At 38.4% G+C, this 22,378-nt stretch overlaps 1 protein-coding gene across 3 annotated transcripts; it reads right to left on the bottom strand.

The window, feature by feature from the left end:
• Positions 1–3,802: 3,802 nt before the first annotated feature.
• On the bottom strand, positions 3,803–19,976 carry irf9 (interferon regulatory factor 9). Of its 3 annotated transcripts, none has more exons than XM_051666968.1 (10): positions 19,649–19,966; positions 19,250–19,306; positions 17,395–17,517; positions 15,908–16,088; positions 15,631–15,770; positions 10,370–10,490; positions 9,589–9,660; positions 9,071–9,472; positions 6,309–6,421; positions 3,803–4,724 (listed from the first exon to the last, which is right to left on the bottom strand). In XM_051666968.1, exons 2-10 carry the CDS (start codon positions 19,304–19,306, stop codon positions 4,575–4,577), a joined length of 1,359 nt encoding a protein of 452 aa, XP_051522928.1. In that variant the 5' UTR covers positions 19,649–19,966; the 3' UTR covers positions 3,803–4,574. The 3 variants fall into 3 exon arrangements, 2 of the variants coding, with proteins under 2 accessions (XP_051522928.1, XP_051522929.1); XM_051666969.1 differs by having other exon boundaries at positions 10,406–10,490; XR_007894257.1 differs by having other exon boundaries at positions 4,701–4,724; positions 9,058–9,472; positions 19,649–19,976.
• Positions 19,977–22,378: the final 2,402 nt, after the last annotated feature.

Below are 22,378 nucleotides of genomic sequence, written 5' to 3'. Positions count from 1 at the left end.
TTCCATTAGTCCCTTTTGTTTTTTTAAATCTAACTCTACAACCGTATTTCAGTAATTTAAATAAAATGCATCCGTTAATTGGTTTAGTTTTAGACTCTGTTAAAAGATTGATTTTTGAAATCTCTGTATTTAAACTTTAAAATCACTAATAAAACTAGGTCCTCTGGTGTATAAAACACAAAATACAGCATTATGACAGAGTGTCAGACACTGTCATAATGCTGGATTTTGTTTTATACACTTAATAAAAGTGATAGATTTGACCCTTACTGACTTTTTTTTTTTTTTTTTTTTCAGATATTTTATGTAGAATAATGCATGTATCACTATATTAGAATTATATTAATGGCTTTTGGCATCTGCTGTACTCTTGAATCCACCTGCTCTGACAATGCAGATAGGCTTTTTTTTTATTTATTTTTTTTATACAGGGCAGAGCGTTAAGGGTTTAGTTACTGAATCTCACTGACACACAACTGCTGACATGTACATGAATTACAGTTTTTATCAATAACTAACACATGTTCCTTGAAAGCCCTCAACTCCAAACCAGAACACTATTTAAAAAGATTCTGTTTAAAATTAAGACTCTACATTCAGATGATGCATAAAACACTATCCTATGATGTTTGAAACAGTATGATCAGAGGTTACTTGAGTTACCGCTGTTCTTTTAGAACTTTGAATATCAAGAATTTTCTTTTCAGACAGTTTATTTGGTTTTGTGTTTCTAATTTTGGTACAATCATTTGGATTTTTTTATTAATTCCCCCCCCCATTAGCTAAGATGTAAATTACATTTGAATATACATGAACATGTTATGGCCCTGCCCTTTTCTTTAGTTTTTGGTTGTCATCAATCCTGTTTACATGCACAGAGGAAAACTGCTTATTCCAGGGTTTTTGCAGAAGCAGCATTTTGAAATGCCATGTAAATGCAAACAGCATTCACTTGGGGCTTTAAGACATACAATACGGTATGACTTTCTTGAAAGCTGCTTTTAAACAATTTGTATTGTGTAAATCGCTTTGCATGTTTTACGCATCTTTCCTTACCTCCCCGTTAGTGTTGCCATAATGACATGAGACTTCCTGTAAAATGCACCGCACTTCTGCTTAGTTATTGTTAACAGTTAGCCAACTATACTGGTGATGGCGAGCAGCTGAGGCTCTAGAAGAATTTGTGTTGTAAGTGGGTGTAATGACTGCTACAGAAAGCTTAAAAACCCACTGGTAAACCTACCAAAAGTCTTGGGAGCTGAACACCATGCCCAGAACCTTTCAAATTGCATGTGATGCTATAATAGTGTTTATATATTATTTACTTTATTGTTACTGATTTATTGCATAGTATATCACCGTAAACACAAGAAACGTACAAAGTTAGTCTTTTTATCAGCTACAAAACAAATCACATGACGTGATTTGCTACATAACGTACTAACGTAAAAGAGAATTCAAACATACAAACGTTACCATAGATATCCTGTAGCAAGCTAGCTTTCCCTTTCTAAATCCCTACTTTCACAACACAGCAGCAGCATGGTAACAAAACCTCCCATGACCAGTGATGCAAGAGCATCCAGCTGTCTTCATTCCAAAAGGACTCCAAGTAGTAGTTGTAGTAATTAATGTGACTCGTGAATCAAATTCCAAAACTTCTGAAGGCATATGATATTTAAGTAATTTTTCAGTGAAAATCTTGACGTCCATTGCACATTTTCAGTAGTCTTTGTGTTCACATGAGAACTTGAATTTAGTGTTGAAATAACACCAAACAGTGTTTCACAAATTCACGTCACCTAGTCTTTGAAGTGGAAAGGGTAAACGGATTGGTAAGGGAAAACAAATTTGGCTTGCTGTCCTTAAGCGAGAGGGGCTTGAGCACAAGATGTTTCAATTTAACCTTAAGAACAGCAAGCCTTGTGTACGATCAACAAGTTAATGACCACATTAACATGAACAAACCAGGATTATTCCAGGGTTTTTGCAGTAAGTGACGTTCTGATTTCCTCATGCCAGTTAAGGGAATAAGAGAAAGCAGTTAAACAGCCAGGTTTCTCCCAGAGAATGTGGCCATGTAAACACATTAGCGGCGTTCTAAGAGGTTTTTGAGGAGTGCTTATGTGGGTGAACAGACCGGATAACAAATGTCATAGGATGGAGCCCAAGTTAACACAGTTGAAATATAAAAATTTGGGGGGAGTACAGTGGGAAAAGCACATACACTATAAACTACACCGATCAGCCACGACATTAAAACCACCTGCCTAATATTGTGTAGGTCTTCCTCGTGCTGCCAAAATAGCACCAGCCCGCATCTCAGAATAGCATTTGAGATTCTATTCTTCTCACCACAATTGTACAGAGTGGTTATCTGAGTGATCATAGACTTTGTCAGTTCGAACCAGTCTGGCCATTCTCTGTTGACCTCTCTCATCAACAAGGCATTTCCATCTGCAGAACTGCCGCTCACTGGATTTTTTTTGTTTTTGGCACCATTCAGAGTAAATTCTAGAGACTGTTGTGTGTGAAAATCCCAGGAGATCAGCAGTTACAGATATACTCAAACCAGCCTGTCTGGCACCAACAATCATCCATGTGAATATCTAACCAGCCAATCGTGTGGCAGCAGTGCATAAAATCATGCAGATTCGGGTCAGGATCTTCAGTTAATGTTCACATCAACCATCAGAATGGGGAAAAAATGTGATCTCAGTGATTTGGACCGTGGCATGATTGTTGGTGGGTAACACTATGATTGAGGTAAAACACTATATTGGGTAAAAATAATTTTTTTTAGGTGTTTTGTGGTGAATAAATAAAGGTCAAATTTGACCCACAAATGCAAAAGTTACGTGCCCCTTTCTAGCACAATACGAGGGTTAAGTAAACTTTTCAAAAGGTTTTATGTTGTCAGGGATTCATTTTCCCAGGGCCCTATGTTCAACTCCATGCTGTGGTCCCTGAACATGCCCACACATACAAACACACATTCTGATTTTCTGATATAAGTTAATAATATTTGCAATTATGTTTGTGCATAATTTGGTTCCAATTAATGTAGATTCCCATGATAACACACATTCGAGTCAAAGGCTACATTCCACTGGGGAAGAATGAGAATCAACTGTATACCCTGATAGGCAGGATCTGATTATTATGATTTTTATTTGAACATCAGCATAAACAAGTCAAATGTATGCACCAAAATGAAGAAGAGTCCATACTGTAACCTATAAAAAAAAAAAAGTGCGTGTAGGGCACTGGCATGCACTTTGTGAGGGGCACTTGATTTTGAAGTCACACTTCGAATAAATGTGTATCATGAATATCAAAACAATGGTGTTTACTTTACAACTTTATTCACAAAACCATATTTCACTGGTGTATTTAATTAATTAATCAATTGTTTAAAAAAAGAAATCGGTGCACTTTGTGCATGCACATCTCATATTCTCTTTGGGGGCTGCGCCCCGGATGTTTGAAATATCTAGAGACACCACTGGTGCGTGCTATGTGCCCTTTTCTGCATATCGCTGCCCCCTTCGGCATATCGCGGCGCCGTTTTGTGGCCCGTTCTGCATAACACGGTGGCTTATTTCTGCTTATTGCGGCCCATTCAGCCCGTTTCGCGAAAATCCCCGGTATGCCAGATTACCAATCCAGCCCTGATTACTTTGATTCAGAATTAAGTTAATTTTTGATTTTATCAAATGCTACAACACAGACTACCACTTGTTTGTTTGACAATGCAATGAGAGAAAATTGAGATGTTGTTGCCAAAGTAGATAAAACATGGTAATAAACAATTTGATACACAAAGTTGACTTTCCATAGATTGCTGTTAATTTAAAAACAAAAAATCAAATCATAGACCCGCTGTCCCCATATGAGGACATACATTTTTAGGCAAATTATTTAGGACACTAATTTAGGACACTCCAATGCCTTTATCATGACTTAAAATGTTGATATTGGACATAAAATGTTTTGATTAAATCATAGAATATCTGCAGCCAGTTTAAACACCATTTCCATTATTTAATGCGTCATTCACAAATGACAAATAGTGCAAACCCATTTTAAATGAGTCAACCCAATATAATACATTAGCGTTGGATCTAGATACCATTATATAAATTGCAGGCTACTCTTTATCTATGAAAATGTATAACATTCCATTTGTAGTTGAATGCACAGTTTGTTGTTAATGCAAATTACAATGCTTGTGCTGAGTACATTGTGATTCTCAGTTAAATATGAAATACATTACAGAGGACAACTAGTAAATCATTACTTACATTTTCACTAGCCTGTATGGGATACTGTATAGTGACTTGAGAAATCACAAAGCAACAATTTGCAGTGAAACGTACAATGAGACAACGCCATGTTTACTACTGATTAGGTTTTATACTACGTGTATTTGTAAATATCTGGGTGGAATCACTATAAATGTATTTAGTTGATGACCACAAACATACACTTTGAAGTCAAATGTAAATGTAAGCGTCTCTACAAGTTGTCTCAGGTCATGTTTCTTCAATTTAATCTGTACAGTGAGTGTTATCTTAAGGGCTAATTATCACTGGCTCTGCTACTTCAAAGTTCAGCGTGACCTCCCCTGATGGCGACTGACTTGCCAAGTTTCTTAGAATTGCAATCGAGTCTCTGAAGGTCTGGACCTCCTGTATCTGCGACTCAGCCCATGGGAGGGAGATCTGGAGATAACAAATATGGGTGAAATCTTTTACCAAGATTAATATATGTTATTTTGAGTACACCAGATGTTGCAGGTGAAAATTAAAATTCATATTCCTGGTGATTCATAATGGTGACCATGATTTTGCCATGGTACCGAAACAGTATTCCTGTTGAACAAACATAGCCCAACTCTAACCCCAACCCTAAAGAGGGAAATCATCGGTTGATAAGAATGATGTTCATGGCGCAACCCCAGCCCTATCCCTAAAATCTGTTGATAGGAATGTTGATCCAGGCTCACATCCTACTTTGCAAAATAACAGTCACCAAAAAAGTATCAAAAGTTGCATTTATCTATAGCACAAGTACAACTTGGGCTGGGCGATATGACGATAACTATCGTGTCAAGGATATAAAGTGTCAATCAATAGAGATTTTGCTATATCGTGTATATTGTGTTATGTAAATATCCATGTGCTAGCGTGGCCTTATCTATCAGTGGGCAGGGCTTCACCTGAGACTGACAGAATTGCATTGAACATTTTTCTGCAGCCGCCCAAGCAAATTTAATTAATGACTTTCATCTAGCGTTTGGTGCTTCAAAGGTGCTAAATATTCTTCTCATCTGATACGCGAATGTTTCACATGACTGTGGCGCGCGCTGTCTCTGGAGCTCTGAAGTGCGCACGAGTCCAGGAGTCTTTCCGATATTTGTGCTCCAGAGACTGGAGAGCTCAGAGCAGGATCACTTCAACTACTCAATCATTTTTGACACAGGAAACCCCCAAATGGAGAAAGAAATCTCCACAGAACGGGACGACTCCCAAACAGGTCAAGAAAATGAAGATGAGCTTGTTATTTAAACAGGTGCCACATCTGTGGTGTGGGCTCACAAAAGCCAGCACAGAGCAGAACAATGTCATCTGCAAACTGTTTCGCATGACGATATAATCACTCGTAATACAAGCAGTCTATTTTATCACCTCAAAATGAAGCACACAAAAAAATATTATGAAAACCAAAAGATGAACCCCACATTAATTCAGTCATTTATTTATTTTATTTTTTAAAAGAAGTGATATTTATTTGATATATATTTTCTTTAAATAGGGTTTATTTATTTTTTTACTTAAGTTTTATTTTCTGTCGCATTGCTTTGAGAACATCTTAAGTTTCTTGAGGAAAGTTTATGATAATATTAATATTGATCAACAACATTTCAAACTGAAATGTGGCATACTGTGAAATTTAGCATTTTAGTAAGGCTGATTTTTGAAAACAAGTTGATTATTATTTATTTACTTACTTATTTTGACATTGTTTGTCGTGTTCCAAATAAAGAGGAAGTAGTTTTCATTTATAAAGTATTTAATTCACTGACTGGAGTTCCAAAAATAGGCATTACAATATGGTTATTTCATATAAAAATCAACTTTTATTGATTTTCAAGAAAACTTTGACTATATCGTGATATATATCGTTATCGTGATATAAAATTACTCATATCGTGATATACGATTTTGGTCATATCGCCCACCCTTAAATACAACATATTGTTCGTTTACAAGAGAGTGCGTTGCAGCAGCATCAAGACTAGATACCTTAATAATGATGTGTTTCTCAGAGAGGTCCTCTCCATCAAACAGCTCTTCTCCAAAACACAGTGTGATTTCACTTTGAGGTGGATTTCCTCCACTGCGGAAAGAGTCCAGCTCTGAGGAGAGAAAGAAATATGCCATGAAGCAATTTAGGGACCATTTTATATATATATATATATACACACACACACTGGCGGATAATGTACAGATTTTGGACTTTAATTCACCAAAGTGGCATTCAACTGATCACAAAGTATAGTCAGGACATCACTGATGTAAAAAAACAGCACCATCACTATTTGAAAAAAGTCATTTTGGATCAAAATCACAGGCCCCATTTCCAGCAGCCATCACTCCAACACCTTATCCTTGAGTAATCATGCTAAATTGCCAATTCGGTACTAGAAAATCAGTTGCCATTATATCAAACACAGTTGAAAGCTATTTGGTTTGTTAAATGAAGCTTAACATTGTCTTTGTGTTTGTTTTTGAGTTGCCACAGTATGCAATAGACTGGCATGTCTTAAGGTCAATATTGGGTCAAAAATGGCCAAAAAAAACAAAAAAATAAAGAAACAGCTTTCTCTAGAAACTCGTCAGTCAATCATTGTTTTGAGGAATGAAGGCTATACAATGATTGAAATTGCCAAAAAACTGAAGATTTCATACAAAGGTGTACATTACAGTCTTCAAAGACAAAGGACAACTGGCTCTAACAAGGACAGAAAGAGATGTGGAAGACCAGATGTACAACTAAACAAGAGGATAAGTACATCAGAGTCTCTAGTTTGAGAAATAGACGCCTCACATGTCCTCAGCTGACAGCTTCATTGAATTCTACCCGCTCAACACCAGTTTCATGTACAACAGTAAAGAGAAGACTCAGGGGTGCAGGCCTTATGGGAAGAATTGCAAAGAAAAAGCCACTTTTGAAACAGGAAAACAAAAAGAAAAGGTTAGAGTGGGCAAAGAAACACAGACATTGGACAACAGATAATTGTAAAAGAGTGTTATGGATCTTAACCCCATTGAGCTTTTGTGGGATCAGCTAGATTGTAAAGTGCGTGAGAAGTGCCCGACAAGACAGCCACATCTATGGCAAGTGCTACAGGAAGTGTAGGGTGAAATGTCACCTGAGTATCTGGACAAACTGACAGCTAGAATGCCAAGGATCTGCAAAGCTGTCATTGCTGCACGTGGAGGATTTTTTGATGAGAACTCTTTGAAGTAGTTTAAGAAGTTCTGAACATTTCTTTTTCTAATTTTAATAGTAATTTTTTATGTTATGAATGTCCTGACTATACATTGTGATCAGTTGAATGCCACTTTGGTAATAAAGTAACAATTTCTTTCCATAAGAGCAAAATCTGTACATTATTCCAAACTTTTGGCTGCCAGTGTATATATACATATATAAGGAGGTTTTTGAGAGTTCACTGTGTTATAGAGAAAACATCTGTGGCCTATGTCTCAATGCAGGATTAAGCAGCTAGCTAGATAAGTTTAAAATTAATTTAAGTGAACTCTGAATTTGCGGTACCATTAAAGTGGATAGGCTTTCATCTGGGTTCCTTGCCATAGTAACATACGCTAATGCTGCTCCGGGGCAGGTTATGTTCCCGATCAGAGATCTCATCCAGATATTGGACAAATCAGCTGTGAGCAAAGTGACAGTCACTCCCCCCAGTATCTCCCACTCCAATTTAAAGTGCACTTCAACGAGACAATTTTATAAATTTACAAAATAAACTATTTATGATAATTATTTATTGCAAGAAATATCTTCCACTACACTCATAACTTTGACCAAATGGGGTTGTCACTGAAAATGACAAAAGCTTATCCAATCTTAATCACCTAGATAACATTGTCAAAATAAAGGCAAAGTATATGTTCATATATTTTTTTAACATTTCCTGAAGATACCATTACAAGCCCATAAAGTACAGTGCATGAATTTCATATAAGCCGACTCAGGCTAGCTGCCAATTTGCTGCCAAAGACCTTCTGCATTTTGGCCTGCTAGTCAGACATGAACGCTGAGCGTACAGGACGCGTGACACAAATCTCGTCATCAGCAGAGTGCACGAGCACTGAACGCACGCATCCCGATTTTTCTAACAGCGTGTTTTTGAATGAGCAGAATGCGCATGCGCCTGGAGTTATTTGCACAAATTTTTGGGTCCACAAGGTGGCAACACTTACATTTTGAGCCATCGCTGTCACGAAGAAGCGCTAGAAGATGTAACTGCTGCTAAATATCAGGAGATGATGGTAAAGACAACAACAGTGGATGTGCAAGTCAAGAGCGTGTGTGTGTGGAGGTCTGGAGATACCTGCCATTTTATAACTCGAATCTGAAGGAATATAAAGACATCTTTATGGGTCTAAACTCCTGAAGAGAAAGTCTGGTGTCTCATTACAGTCATAGCACGCCTACACCAACCGCCTGTGTATGCGCACAGTTACAGTATATGGAATATATTTTGACAGGCTCATGTTCGACTGTACGCAGACACTGAGCATTTGCCTAAAAATGGAAGTATACCTAGGGCTTTAGTCATTCAAATATTCTCAACTTTGACTTTGGCAAGTTAAAGAGATTTTTGCAGGTTATTTTGGTGAAGTTTCACCAATCAAGTTTCAATCTAGTTTGTAAATGTTTATATGACTTTTTCAGTATAGACAAGAAGACATTTGTTTGTATGATACTAGTTTTTACAGATTTTGTTTGTCTATTACTGTAACTCACTTGAAACACTAACCCTGTCTGAATCTATCCTTGCTGAAGAGTAGAGTGGGCTCGCCCGCTCTCTCCATTTTACATGGTTCTGTGGTGGTGTGTGGTCCTCTCCAAAACACCCGCCCCTGACAGAAGCGCTTGGCGTAGACGCCCCCTCCAGTAGATGTGAGCACTACTCCCCGCTCCATGAAGGGCAACAGTTTGCACAGTGCTTGCAGACGTGGTGCGAGGCTGGGGATGGAGCTCATGTCTGAGGGGGGGTCTGGAAGAGGGATTCGAGAGAAACCGGTGCCGTTCAGAGACGGTGGTGACGGGGGGATAGGTGAGGGGGGCAGGTATGCAATCCGAACATCATTGCTTATTATTTCTCGCCGTAAAACCTCCTGACCGATGTAGTGCACGCTTACATGGAAAGAGTGCAGTACTGAAAGAAGGACAAAAACAGACAGATTTAGGAGATTCCTTGGAGAAAGTTACTTCAAAAATTAAAAGATTGCTAGATTAATTTTAAAAGGTTTAATCAGATTGATTTTTAATCACCTCTGTTTTCTATCGACAAAGGTACTGCTTCAATGGTCAAGTTTAACTGGATATTGTCACCATCTTGACCATCTAAACAGGAAAGAGCCAAATGATAATGCAATAATGATGTTAATGAGTCAATCATCCACTAAGCATTACTAACATAAATAATGGTCGACCAATAAATCACAGAGAGCTGATTAATCAGTCGATATTTGGTATTTTTGTAAATTACCAGCATTGACTGATAAATTTTCCCCTTTTGACCAATTTGTTTTGTGACCCATGATGGTATCAAGAATCAGCTGCTTGCATGAGAATGTAAACCACCAATCACAGTTTGTTTTGTTGTTACGTGCCATTGTGTTACCAAAATAACAAACCGGTGTGCAACAAAGTCTCATTCAAACAGTAATCTCTCTCAAATATTCAGATACCTCCTGGGAAGCACGCATTACATCAGCCTGAATCAAAACTGCGTGCATCTGACTCACTAATGTTGAGTGACGAAAGCATGCAATCTTGTCCTGTAAACTGGAGAATGCTGCTCTTGCTGGATTTGCACAAGACAGCAAGAGAGCAACTTTAATTTCAAAGTGCTTCAATATGTAATTGGTCACAATTAATGTCATATTCACTGTACACTGTATGTACATTTAGTTTGATTCGGTCATTTTAGATTGTTTGCTATATCGCCATTATATCGACCACCCTGCTCTCTAGATATTGGCATTGGCCATTAAAAACCATATCGGTCGACCACTAAATGTAAACATGAAATAAAAGAACAAAGTATTACACAAATTGAATTCAGGCGGTAAATTCAGAACATTACTGTTGTCACTCTTTAAGGGCGTAGTCTCCACATCTGCTTGGAGTGTAATCTTATTTCCTGTATTTGGGACCATTTCCTGTGCACTCTATAAATCAGAAGACAAAAACAGTCAAAGTTAATTGTTGTCTCAATGCATGCTAAATGCATCTTAATTATAGGTTAACCTCTTCAACTCTGGGGCCTATTCGGGCTGCTGTCTGCCATTTTTCACACACAAAAGTTCACCATTTACACATACAGTGGACTAATTGCCAGAAATTGGTATAATTTTTTCAGAAACCCACCAACATAAAAAAAAAAAGTACTCCAATTTTTCATAAATAATATTGTACATGTGTACAATCCTATGATGAACAGAATTAAAAATATACATGTATAGATATAAACATATATATTTTTTGTTGTCCTAAATTTGTTAGCATGTAATTCAGGTTCTGTTCACCCCATCTCCCTCCAAATTGTATTTTTTTTATTTCACTAGATGGCAGCAAATACTAAAATAATTTTTCCTCTATCGCCCTCCATCATAAAATGCCGATCTGAAACATAGGTGGCGCTCACAGATCCTCTCATCCATAGACATTCAGTCTACTTATCAGTTCAGGCACCACCCTCATTGTTTCATTGAAAATCTCAGCCTCTGACTGGACTAGAAGCTCAATCATTAGTTATTAGAAATGCTGAGATCCTTCCCTACACAATGATGTATACAATTGTATCATCAATAGTCAATAAAATGCTAAAACTGATTACTACCAAAACAAGATCAGTAACACCTCAGATTCCCATAAACTATTTTCAACTTTCTCAGCTCTTCTCTATCCTCCTCCACCACATCCTACTACTTCTCTGACTGCTGATGACTTTGCCACATTTTTACTGACATGGTAGTGAGCATCAGCAGCCAGTTCTCTATACCTAACACCCACAGCTACTCTCTTCCAACATCCCATCCTCTGTTTTCCTCTTTCTCTCCTCTCTCCAAGACTGAGGTCTTTAAAGTGCTTCTTTCTAACCGTCCTACCACCTGTCCACTTGACCCTATCCCCTCCCATCTTATGCAAGCTGCCTCTCCATCGATCTTACCCACACTCACACACATTATCAACGCATCTCTCACAACTGGAAATTTTCCTAATCCATTCAAGTAGGCTCGAGTAACCCCACTGTTTAAAAAACAGCACATAACCCCACAGTAGTTGACAACTAGAGACCGGTGTCTCTCCTACCCTTCCTGTCTAATATTCTTGAGAGGGTCATATTCAACCAGTTGTCTACTTTTCTCTCACAGAACAACCTACTCAACATCAGTCTGGCTTAAAAAAAGGACACTCAACAGAGACTGCCCTCTTGTCAGTAGCTGAAACCCTGCGACTGGCGAGAGCTAATTCCAAATCATCCATCCTCATCCTCCTTGATTTGTCTGCTGCCTTCAACACAGTTAACCACAAGATCCTCCTGTCCACTCTCACTGAAATGGGCATCACAGGAACTGCACTTGGATGACTTGAGTCATATCTCACTGGCAGATCATTCAAGGTCTCCTGGAGAGGAGAGGTGTCCAAGATACACCAGCTGACCACTGGGATTTCTCAAGGATCAGTGCTTGGACCCCTTCCTCTTCTCGATGTACACAACGTCACTGGGACCGGTCATTGAGGCACATAGCTTTTCCTACCACTGCTACGCAGATGATACGCAACTCTACCTGTCATTCCAGCCTGATGACCCTATTGTCTCAGCTCGTATCTCTGCCTACCTCTCGGAGATTTTGGCCTGGATGAAGGAACGACACCTTCAGCTCAACCTTGCCAAGACAGAACTCCTTGTGTTCCCATCCTACCCATCTGTTGACCACAACCTCACTTTTCATCTTGGTTCAACTACATTAACACCAACCAGAACAGCCCGGAACCTGGGAGTGGTGGTAGATGACCAGCTTAATTTCACTGCACACATCTCATCAACCGCACGGTCTTGCAGATTCATACTTTACAACATCAGGAAAATCAGACCTTTCCTGTCAGAATATGCTACACAGCTCCTGGTCCAAGCTCTGGTCATTTCAAGACTAGACAACTGCAATGCTCTGTTGGCTGGCCTTCCAGCTAACACAATTAAGCCACTGCAGATGGCCCAGAATGCAACAATGCATCTGATCTTCAATCACCCAAAAAGGGCTCATGTCACCCCACTCTTGATTTCATTCCACTGGCTACCTGAAGCTGCCTGCATCAAATTCAAGGCTTTGACTCTGGCTTTCAGGACAGCCAATGGAACCACACCTTCTTACTTCAATTCACTTCTTCAGGTCTATGCTCCAACTCGCTCTCTGAGGTCTATGAATGAGCAACGCCTAGTGGTCCCATCACAAAAAGGTTCAAAGTCACGATCGTTCACTTTCTCTGCTCCTCTGTGGTGGAATGAGCTTCCAACCTCCACATGATCTGCTGTTACCTTCTCAACATTCAAGAACCAGCTGAAAACATATCTGTTTCGTTAGCACTTAGCCAACCCACAATAATTGCACTTACCACTGCACAAAAAAAAAAAAAATATTCCTTGTCTGTCTCTTTCTTCTGTGCTAGCATCTTTACTACTCCATCCACTGTGAGAACTTGGCAGTCCTATACTGCAGATGTTAAACTTTGTATGACAAATTGCTTGCTATGTGTCTCATTTGTAACTCACTTTGGATAAAAGCGTTTGCTAAATTACTAAATGTAATGTAAATGTAAAATATATTGCAGAAGATTTATTTAGCATGCTCTTCCTGCTGGATCACATATTTTGTTCTGGACATCTAAGATATAACATTAGATTATTCACACAAGCAAGCTCACAGACAAGTAAAAAATTGCTTTTTTTGTTTTTGTTTTTTTTTAGAAAACTGCCAAAGGTAAAAGAAGATATAAAGTTTTTAGCTGTTTAGCTACTTATAGAAGCAGTGATCGGTGCATAAAAGATACATTTGTATTTTATGTCTTACAGAAATCATATCAGATTTGTCTATTTATGTGCTATTTGAAAGACTTTTATATTCATATTAATATTTCTACTACATGACCTCTAGGTGGCGCTGATTTGCGACACGGATGTTTTCAGGCGTTAATTTGTTATTTTATGTAACATAAATGCAGAAGTGATCGGCAGAGTTGAAGAGGTTAAGTAGCACGGGGCCCCGTTCTTCGTATGTCAATTAATACATCCAAAATTATATGCCATATGAAAGATCTTCTAATTATGTTCCTCTCTGGCTAATTTGGTTCTTCAAACCAATATGTGGATTTGATTATTGTATCTGGATTGAGTTGTTTGAGATATCTGTTTGTTCCACACATGTATCAGTAATCAAAAACATGATCAGCAGTGTGGCGATTGGTTTATGAGACAGAGCACTCTTAAAAAAATGGAAATATAATATAAATTATTATTTCATACATGAATGTGTGTATACACAATATAAATATTTACATATATTTATGTAAAAAAAAAAAATTACATAAATTATTTTTTATCAGTCATCACACTCAAAGCCCAGGATATTTAGAGAGAGGTGTTGAAAGCAGTCTTGGATACAGCAGCCTTTACTAACCTCAAACCAATGTAGACTGTCTGTGTTTTTATACACGGCTCGACAACTCCTGTCCGGTAAATTATACCCTAATGACAATAGCGGTACGATAAAATTTACACCAATGAGCCAAAACATTATGACCACATTATGGTAAAGCAAATAATGTTGATCATCTCCTAAAAAGGCCACATGTCAAGGTCTGGGTAGATTATATGGTAAGCAAAGGAGAAATGGGCAGGTGTAAAGACCTGAGCGACTTTAACAAGGGACAAATTGTTATGGTCAGACGACTGAGTCAGAGCATCTCTGAAATGGCATGTCTTGTGGAGTGCTCCCGGTCAGCAGTGATGAGTCCCTACCGACAGTGGTCCGAGGAGAGACAAACCGGTGACAGGGTGTTGGGCACCCAAGGCGCATCGATGCACAAGTGCAACAAAGGCTAACCCATCTGGTCTGAACCGACAGAAGGTCTACTGTGGCACAAGTCACAGAAAATGTTAATGATTGTTACAGGAGGAATGTGTCACAACATACAGTGCATCGCACCCTGCTGTGTATGGGACTGCAAAGCCGCAGAGTGCCCATGATGACCCTTGTCCACCATCGAAACCGCCTACAATGGGCACACAAGCGTCGGAACTGGGCCTTGCAGCAGTGGTAAGGTCGCCTGGTCCAATGAGTCCTGTTTTCTTTTACATCACATGGACAGCCATGTACGTGTGCGCCGTTTACCCGGGGAAGTGATGGCACCAGGATGCATTGTGGGAAGAAGACAAGCCCATGGAGGGAGTGTGATGTTCTGGGCAAAGTTCTGCTGGGAAACCCTGGGTCTGGCCATTCATGTGGACATCAGTTTGACACGTCCCACCTACCTAAGCATTGTTACAGACCAGGTACACCCCTGCATGGCAATGGTATTCCCTGATGGCAGTGGCCTCTTTCAGCAGGATAATGCGCCCTGCCACACTGCACACGTTGTTCGGGAATGGTTTGAGGAACAAAATGAAGAGTTCAAGGTGTAGCCCTGGCCTCCAAATTCCCCAGATCTCAATCCGATTGAGCATCTGTGGGATGTGCTGGACCAACAAGTCCAATCTACGGTGGCTACACCACGCAATTTAGAGGACTCGAAGGATCTGCTGCAAATGTTTTGGTTGCAGATACTACAGGACACCTTCAAGGGTTTTGTAGAGTCCATGCCTCAGTGGGTTGGTGCCGTTTTGGTGGCAACCAGAGGACCAACAACATATTAGGTCATAATGTTTTGGCTCATGAGTGTATATAATGTGTAATTATATTGTTGACCTCGCAATGTAGGCACATTCTGGTTTGTCTTATTGTTATTGTATAAATTATTATAAAAAAAGATGATTACTGCCCTGGTTCAACAGGGTGCTTTCAATCAAAATGAGTGGTGACTGGGTTAAAAACGTTTAAAACTCAATTCCAGTAACACCTCTGCTTATAAAAATCTAAATCTGTTTACAAATAACATGTATGAGCTTACGGACCTGTTGCTATGACAACAACTCCAAGATGAACTGAAAAGAACAATCCAGGATCATGTGCAAACATGAAAATTTAAATCCAGAGTATTCCAAAAATGAAGAACAGGAATGGTAAGCTCTTATTGGCTGGATGCTTTTACCATGCTGATTGGCTCCGTTGCAGTGACCTCCTCTTTGACCGTTTTGCATGCAACATGTTCATCTCTCTCAGAGTTGCTGCGTCTCCTCCTGGTGCTCCTCACGGCTCGCCGTACCTCCTCTGTCTTCACTTTCACCACACCTGTGAACAGAGGAAACATTTGAGGAAATGAATGACAACAGTTCCTACAGTGCACACACTCACTACAGTCAGCACACAGATAATAATATCAGCCAAACTTATATTATATATGAATGCGTGTCATATTATTTTGTTACCTTGTTCTTCAAGTGGAACGAGGCGGTACACTTTGTACGGCTCTGAGATGTCCAGCTGTGACCTTTCAGTGACCTCACTGAACTCTGGACTTTTGTTGAGGGCACAGCGAAGCCGAGTTTTCCAGGACGCAGGGTCTGAACTTTCATTCTCCAAAAGCTTCCCTTTAAACGCAGCCCAAGCCTGCCATCAGACAAGACAAAATGAAGAATGAAATACAGTAAATAGACACGCACTGGCCTAAAATAAGTGAATGATTTCCAGTAAATGAGGTAGGGAGAAGATTATCAGCATTTACACTGTAGTTTAACAAAGACTGTGTTCACTCTACACACACATAACACAAAGGTGTGTGTGTGTGTGTGTATGTGTGTTTGAGTTTTTTGTTCAGTGTATTAACAACCTAGTCTACTGTTAATACTGTAAGTGTCAACTTTTAATCTTAATAGTTAAGATAGTTAATAGTTCACCCAATAATGAAAATTCAGTCATTGTTTACTTCCCCCTGTGTTGTTATAACCCCATATGAATTTCTTTCTTTTTCTTAACACAGAGGGAGAAATTTAGAAATAATGTGCTCAGTGATGTCATACTATGGCAGTTTATGGCGACCACCGCTTCAAGCTTCAAAAGTATGCAAAATATAATTCAGAAGTCTAATAAATATTTCCATGAGACTCATGATTGTTATGAAAGCATACGATAAGGTTTGGTGGTTATTCACCGACCATTGCCCTCCTCCGTTTCAAATAAATAAGGCTGGGAATAACAATGCATCTCCACTTCAACTTCAAACTCTTCAGACATGTTTAGTAAGTTCTGATCTCTGGTTTGTGTGCAGCTGTGTTGTTTTCTGTTGTTACTATCGCTGTGGCGGTCCTGTTTTAGATAAACATAATGAGTTTTCGCTTCAGCGCCCCATCCCTCGAGCAGGGGCTGTGTATTCTGTTGCTCTCGTGCACTCTCATGAACGCTCATAGTACAGCAATGGTCAGTCAAGTGTTTCACTTAATAATACATAAGATTTCGGTTTGTTTCTCACCAAACCTTATTGTATTCCTTCAGAACAAGACATGAGTCGCATACAATAATTTATTAGAGGCTTGAAGAGGTGGTCACCATAAACTGCCATTGTATGACATCACTGAGCACAACATTATTCACAATTTCTCCCTTTGTATTAAGAAAAAGAAAGAAAGTCATATGGATATATAACCACACGGGGGTGAGTAAATACTGACTGAATTTTTCTTTTTGTGTGAAAAAGTCCTTTAATGTTTGGGAGTCTAGGTCATGTGTACAGACTTGCAAACTATAGATCTGACTAAGAGGAAGTCAAACAGTTCTGGCCTGTGTGACCTGTGTTCAAGTCAACTGTAACATATGAATCTGCACTATTTATAAACTTTATGTGTTTGAAATGTGTGTGTATGTGTGTGATGTGATATATATCATGACCAAATTATAACATTTCATACCACAATTGTACCTTGAAAATAGCTGCATCTTCCTCACTCCGAAAATCCTGTTTTCCTGCATGTTTCCAAGGGATACGGAACATGGTCTTTTCAGGGTTATCCCACACTAGACCATGATACTTCCCACTGTTCACCTACAACCCAAAACACACAACAATAAACAAAACAAACATCAAATATCTTTGAAACATTAATCACACACACAATTCACACACACAACCATAAAAGCAGAATGTGTTGCTCTGCTGATGTCTATTTATACCGTATGCTACATGCTATAAACACTTACTTATTATATAATAATTATAATATTATTGTTGCTAAATCTGGTCTACTAATTTAAATAATATTTTGTTTCTAATCATGTATACGCAGAGACCAGAAACATCACAAGCTGGCTTTAATGTAACAATCAGAAGTTGTAACGATTAAAATTCAAGGCAAAAAGATTCACACGTATGATATTTGGCAAGAACAAATTAATTTCAGACGAATGGGATAATAAAGTGGTTGGAGTAGCCAGTGTTGATCCTAGCCTTTTGAGGGTCCTAAGCAAAAATTTGTGTGGAGGAGGCCCCCTGTCCGTTTGTTCATAACCACCCCAAAACTACCCCCCAACCCTAGGTCTTTCTCCTCGTAGAGCAGTTTCACTGTAAATAAACATACAGTGAGTTAATTATATACCAACGGTATATAAGGTGTAAAATTTCAACTTTCATGACAAGTTTTCGCATGTTATTTTGACTTTTTAATTAAGTATTTATATTTAAAGGTGCACTCAGTAACTGTAAAAATGTAGTATTCACAGTCAGTCATGATTACTTTAATCAGTGAGTGAAAGTGTCAAATAACAGGACGGTTACTGAGATGAAGTGAGTAGTGTTCAGCTGGTCATGTCATTCTAACATGGCTGCCCCCATGTGCGGACCCTCTCCATGTAGAATAAAACAGCTTTTATAAAGTTACTGATATGACTGGAGTCTTCATTTTAATGTGAGTGCTCATGATTTCCTACATATATTGCAAAATTACAATTCATGTCTTTAGGTGTTAAACTTTTTTAATGAGGAAAACATTACTGAGTGCACCTTGAAATCTGTAGCATGTTAAAAAACAACATAAACTGTGCCAAAGTTGTAAGTACAGTTAAAACAACTATATATAAATGTAAAACTATCTATATAAGAACTAAATCAATCTAGTTGTTTAGTGGTTGAAAAAAAAAAACCCTACTCAAATCACGCTCATGAGCGGAGTCCAAGCTTTGAAATCAAATCTCGATTCCCAACATCGTGCACTCCTACTTTCTGCTTGATGACGTTCCCAACTGTACAATGATATCTTCGAAAAGTGGGGTTATGGAAAGAGGGAGTGTCTAAATTCTGGGGGCGTGTCTAATTTATCTATCTAGCTGGCTGTTTTTCTGACTGTAAAGTGTGTATAATTTTCAAACGTAACATTTTTAAAACTAGTTTAAACTTTAGACCAGGCTTTGTCAAGCCAACACCAAAGATGTATCTATCTAGTTTCTTTTGCTTTCTTTAAAAGTGTCATTAGCATCTACCTTACCTTTGGTGATTTCATTCTTTCTTTTTAAACTGCACAGTCTTGGAATTTCATTAAAGACATTTATTAATTTGTGCATGTTACTGGTGTGTTTGGTTAGTTTAAAAATTTTGTTCTTTCATTTTTTAACTTCTGAAGCAGTGCTAATAAACTTCAGGTGATAGTTTAGCATTTTTAAGATTTATATTTGTGAATTAATTGATTTGTTTATTTGCACAGGCTTGCTTAGATATTGATGTTGGATGTGAATTTAGGGCCGTGCGCGCGCGCGCGCACACACACACACACACGCGCACATACCTGTTCCACTATCCAGGATCGCAGACGACGCGTGGAGCGAATCCTTCCAGATGCCATCTGAAAAATGCATGATTGACAGCGGCTGATTTCATCATTGAGATGGTCACGTATGGTTTCACATATATACAATTTTGACAGGGAAGACAATTTGACAGTTGACAACAAAATGCACCACCATGTCACCACCACGTATATCCGTCTTATACACTTATTATCTCTTTTAAATGAACGCCTAGATAAACATAAAAGGAGATTATATACTTTCTACAGTCACTTCAACTGTCAACTATAAATCAATTGCTCATTGTGTAAATACGTTTGCGACAACATCACATTTGTTTAAACTCTCTAGTGAAAATCACAGGAGAAAATCATTATGTACGTTGGAGTTTCGTTTACCTTCAGTTTCGCTCCTCTATAGAAAGTGGGTTGCTGTGGAGATCGCAGTCTGATCTGCACTTTTCGCTTTAGAAGTCCCACTTCCTTCAATGTAAAGCAGTGGAGCGGACAGCGCTGTTAATTTGGTGATAATATTTAACACCTGCAGGGGGCCCTCCGTGGCTCACAGTGCCGAATCCTCCATTAAACGTTCATACCTCATTCTATTTTATTAAGTTTTTGGAGATATTTGTCAATTAAAATAGCAGCCGTTAAATATATAAACATCTTTATTGCGAGGTTCAAACATCCAAATTAAACATGGCCAGCGTTCACTGTAAAAACCATTAAAGAAATGTTCTTTCTGTGATTGGTCTGTTTTCAACAGCGATGAGAAAAACATCAAAAAACGCGTGACATGCCCTGTCGCATAGAAGCGTAAATCTAGCAAACTTTTTACATAAAAAACAAAACAAAAAAGGATATAGTGTTAACGTATAGCCTTGTATGTTGTTATATTAGCCTGTAATTAATTTTCAAACACAGTTACAACCGCTGGGATGGAGTTACTAATACAGCTGATGAGCGAGTGACAGCTAGCGTCACTTATTTCTTTATTTTGATTTCCGGTAATTCAGCACGCTCTAATTTCTCCATTTATGGAAAGTCGTGGAAAGGTAATACAGTTTTTTTCTTTCTTTCTTTTTTTCCCCTTCTTTTTCTTCTTCTTTTGCTATAGGAGCAAATGGGAACGCAAAATAAATAAATAACAAATTGTCGTGGTCATTGATTCTTTGCTATGGAGGTTTACCTTGATGCAGTGTGCTTTACTTCCGTGTTCCAAAATAAAAAAAAGGGTCCAACTGATAGCTTATGCAATAATTATATCAGTTTCCTGACTACTGATACGAATTATTACTACTGAGCTGAAAATGTGAAAGAAAGACTGAGTTCGGAATTGCATACTACCATACTAACACTATTTCTGCCATAGACACATATGGCAGAAGTAGTAAGAGTAGTTTGGGTGGTACTCAGCCAAAGTCTTTGAAATAGTAATATGTAAACACTTCGTGACGCATGGATAAGACAATTTAGAAAGAACGCCCAGATCGCCGGTACCTGCCCACTTTAGGAACGGTACTTCTACCAATTTCTCTTCTGTCAGTTTCATTCTCATGAGAGAAACTCCTTTTCCCAGAAATCACGTGACATTACGGAGCTCTCATTCAATAGAAATGTGTTCATACATTATATGGCACACAATATGTAGTAGAAAAGAATAAAATAAAAATTACAATGAGAATGTAAATTCTTTGTTGATATACTCATATCATCATTGAACCTTTTCAAAATTCGTGTGGGATGATAATATAATCATTACACATAATATTAATAGTCATTGCAACAGTTACATTTGCAAGAAAGCACAGAGAAACAAGCAAAAAATAAAATACAAATAAAAATAATATCTCCAAATAGAGCTGTTCAGTAGGCGAACCCGGAAGTTGAATTCTTCATGGGTTCCCACTGGATTTTCCTATGGGTTTTTAAAATGGGGTTTTTGAACTTCTGTGTAAAATAAGGTCTGTGGAACACATTATTTGACCATACGTGGTCGTTTTGTTCTACAACATAAATTAAACATTTTCATACCTCAAACGTGAATTTTGAAGCCGCCGTGCGTATGTAATTCAATATTGCTTCAAAATGAATGTTTGATGCATGATAGTGTAATTTATGTTGTAGAACAAAAATTCCAGGTATCATCAAGTAATGTTTAACACACACCTTATTTTTCTTATAAGTTCAAAAACCCCATTATAAAAACCTATAGGAAAAATCAAGAGGGAACTGGTCATGTCTAGAAGGGATCTCTCTCTCTCTTTAACTTCTCACACATGCACATTCTGTTAAGATGATATGGAACAGTCCCGTATTTAAGCACTTTTTCTAGTGTCCCGACTTCCTCTGAAAAAATCGTGTTTTGTCCCGTATTTCACCTCTTCTAAAATTTCTTTATCGCCTATGCGGCTTTCTCAGTCACGTGAGTATTCTAATCAAAGGTAGCCAAGGATATGGCTTGTAAAACCAATAAAATCACACTGTGTTATCTGAAGTACACGATTGGATTAAACTATCCAATCACAATCACCTATCAATAGACGTCCAGTTAGTGAACTGATTGAAGAGTCAGTTTGAAAGAGCACACAGATGAAATTGCAGCTGGAAAAATATCAAGGAAGCGTGCATGTTCATTTAATGAGGGTCTTCAAAAAGAGTTTACATTTCTAAAAAAGGAGTCACAGACAGAGCCTAGTAAAGTGAGGTGTGAAATTTGTGGAGCTCGCTTTTCCATCGCCCATGGAGGCCGCACCGACATCGTGCAGCATGTTCATACAAAAAAGCATGTGGATGCTGCTAAAAGTAAGTGTGCCACACCAAGTGTTGCAAAGTTCAGAATCTGACAAGGTGCACGCAAGTGAAGGACTTTTTGCTTATCATTCTGTTGTGCACAGCCATAGTTTTCGGTCGGCTGACTGCACTGCGAAATTGATCAAGAAATTGTATGATCCGAAATTTTCTTCTACCTGCACCAAATCTGAAGCTGTCATATGCAACGTAGGCCTACTCGCTTTTGTGCAGCTGGACTATCAGAAATTACTGCAGCATGGCAACACGTTTCCTCTCTCTTGGTCCAGCTCTTGAAAGAATACTACACATTTTCAATGGTCTGCATGCATACTTTCT

The sequence above is a fragment of the Myxocyprinus asiaticus genome, chromosome 32, assembly GCF_019703515.2.
Source record: "Myxocyprinus asiaticus isolate MX2 ecotype Aquarium Trade chromosome 32, UBuf_Myxa_2, whole genome shotgun sequence".
Lineage (NCBI taxonomy): Eukaryota > Metazoa > Chordata > Actinopteri > Cypriniformes > Catostomidae > Myxocyprinus > Myxocyprinus asiaticus.
Note: the sequence above shows the minus strand (reverse complement) of the source record. Positions and strands in the feature narration are given on the sequence as shown.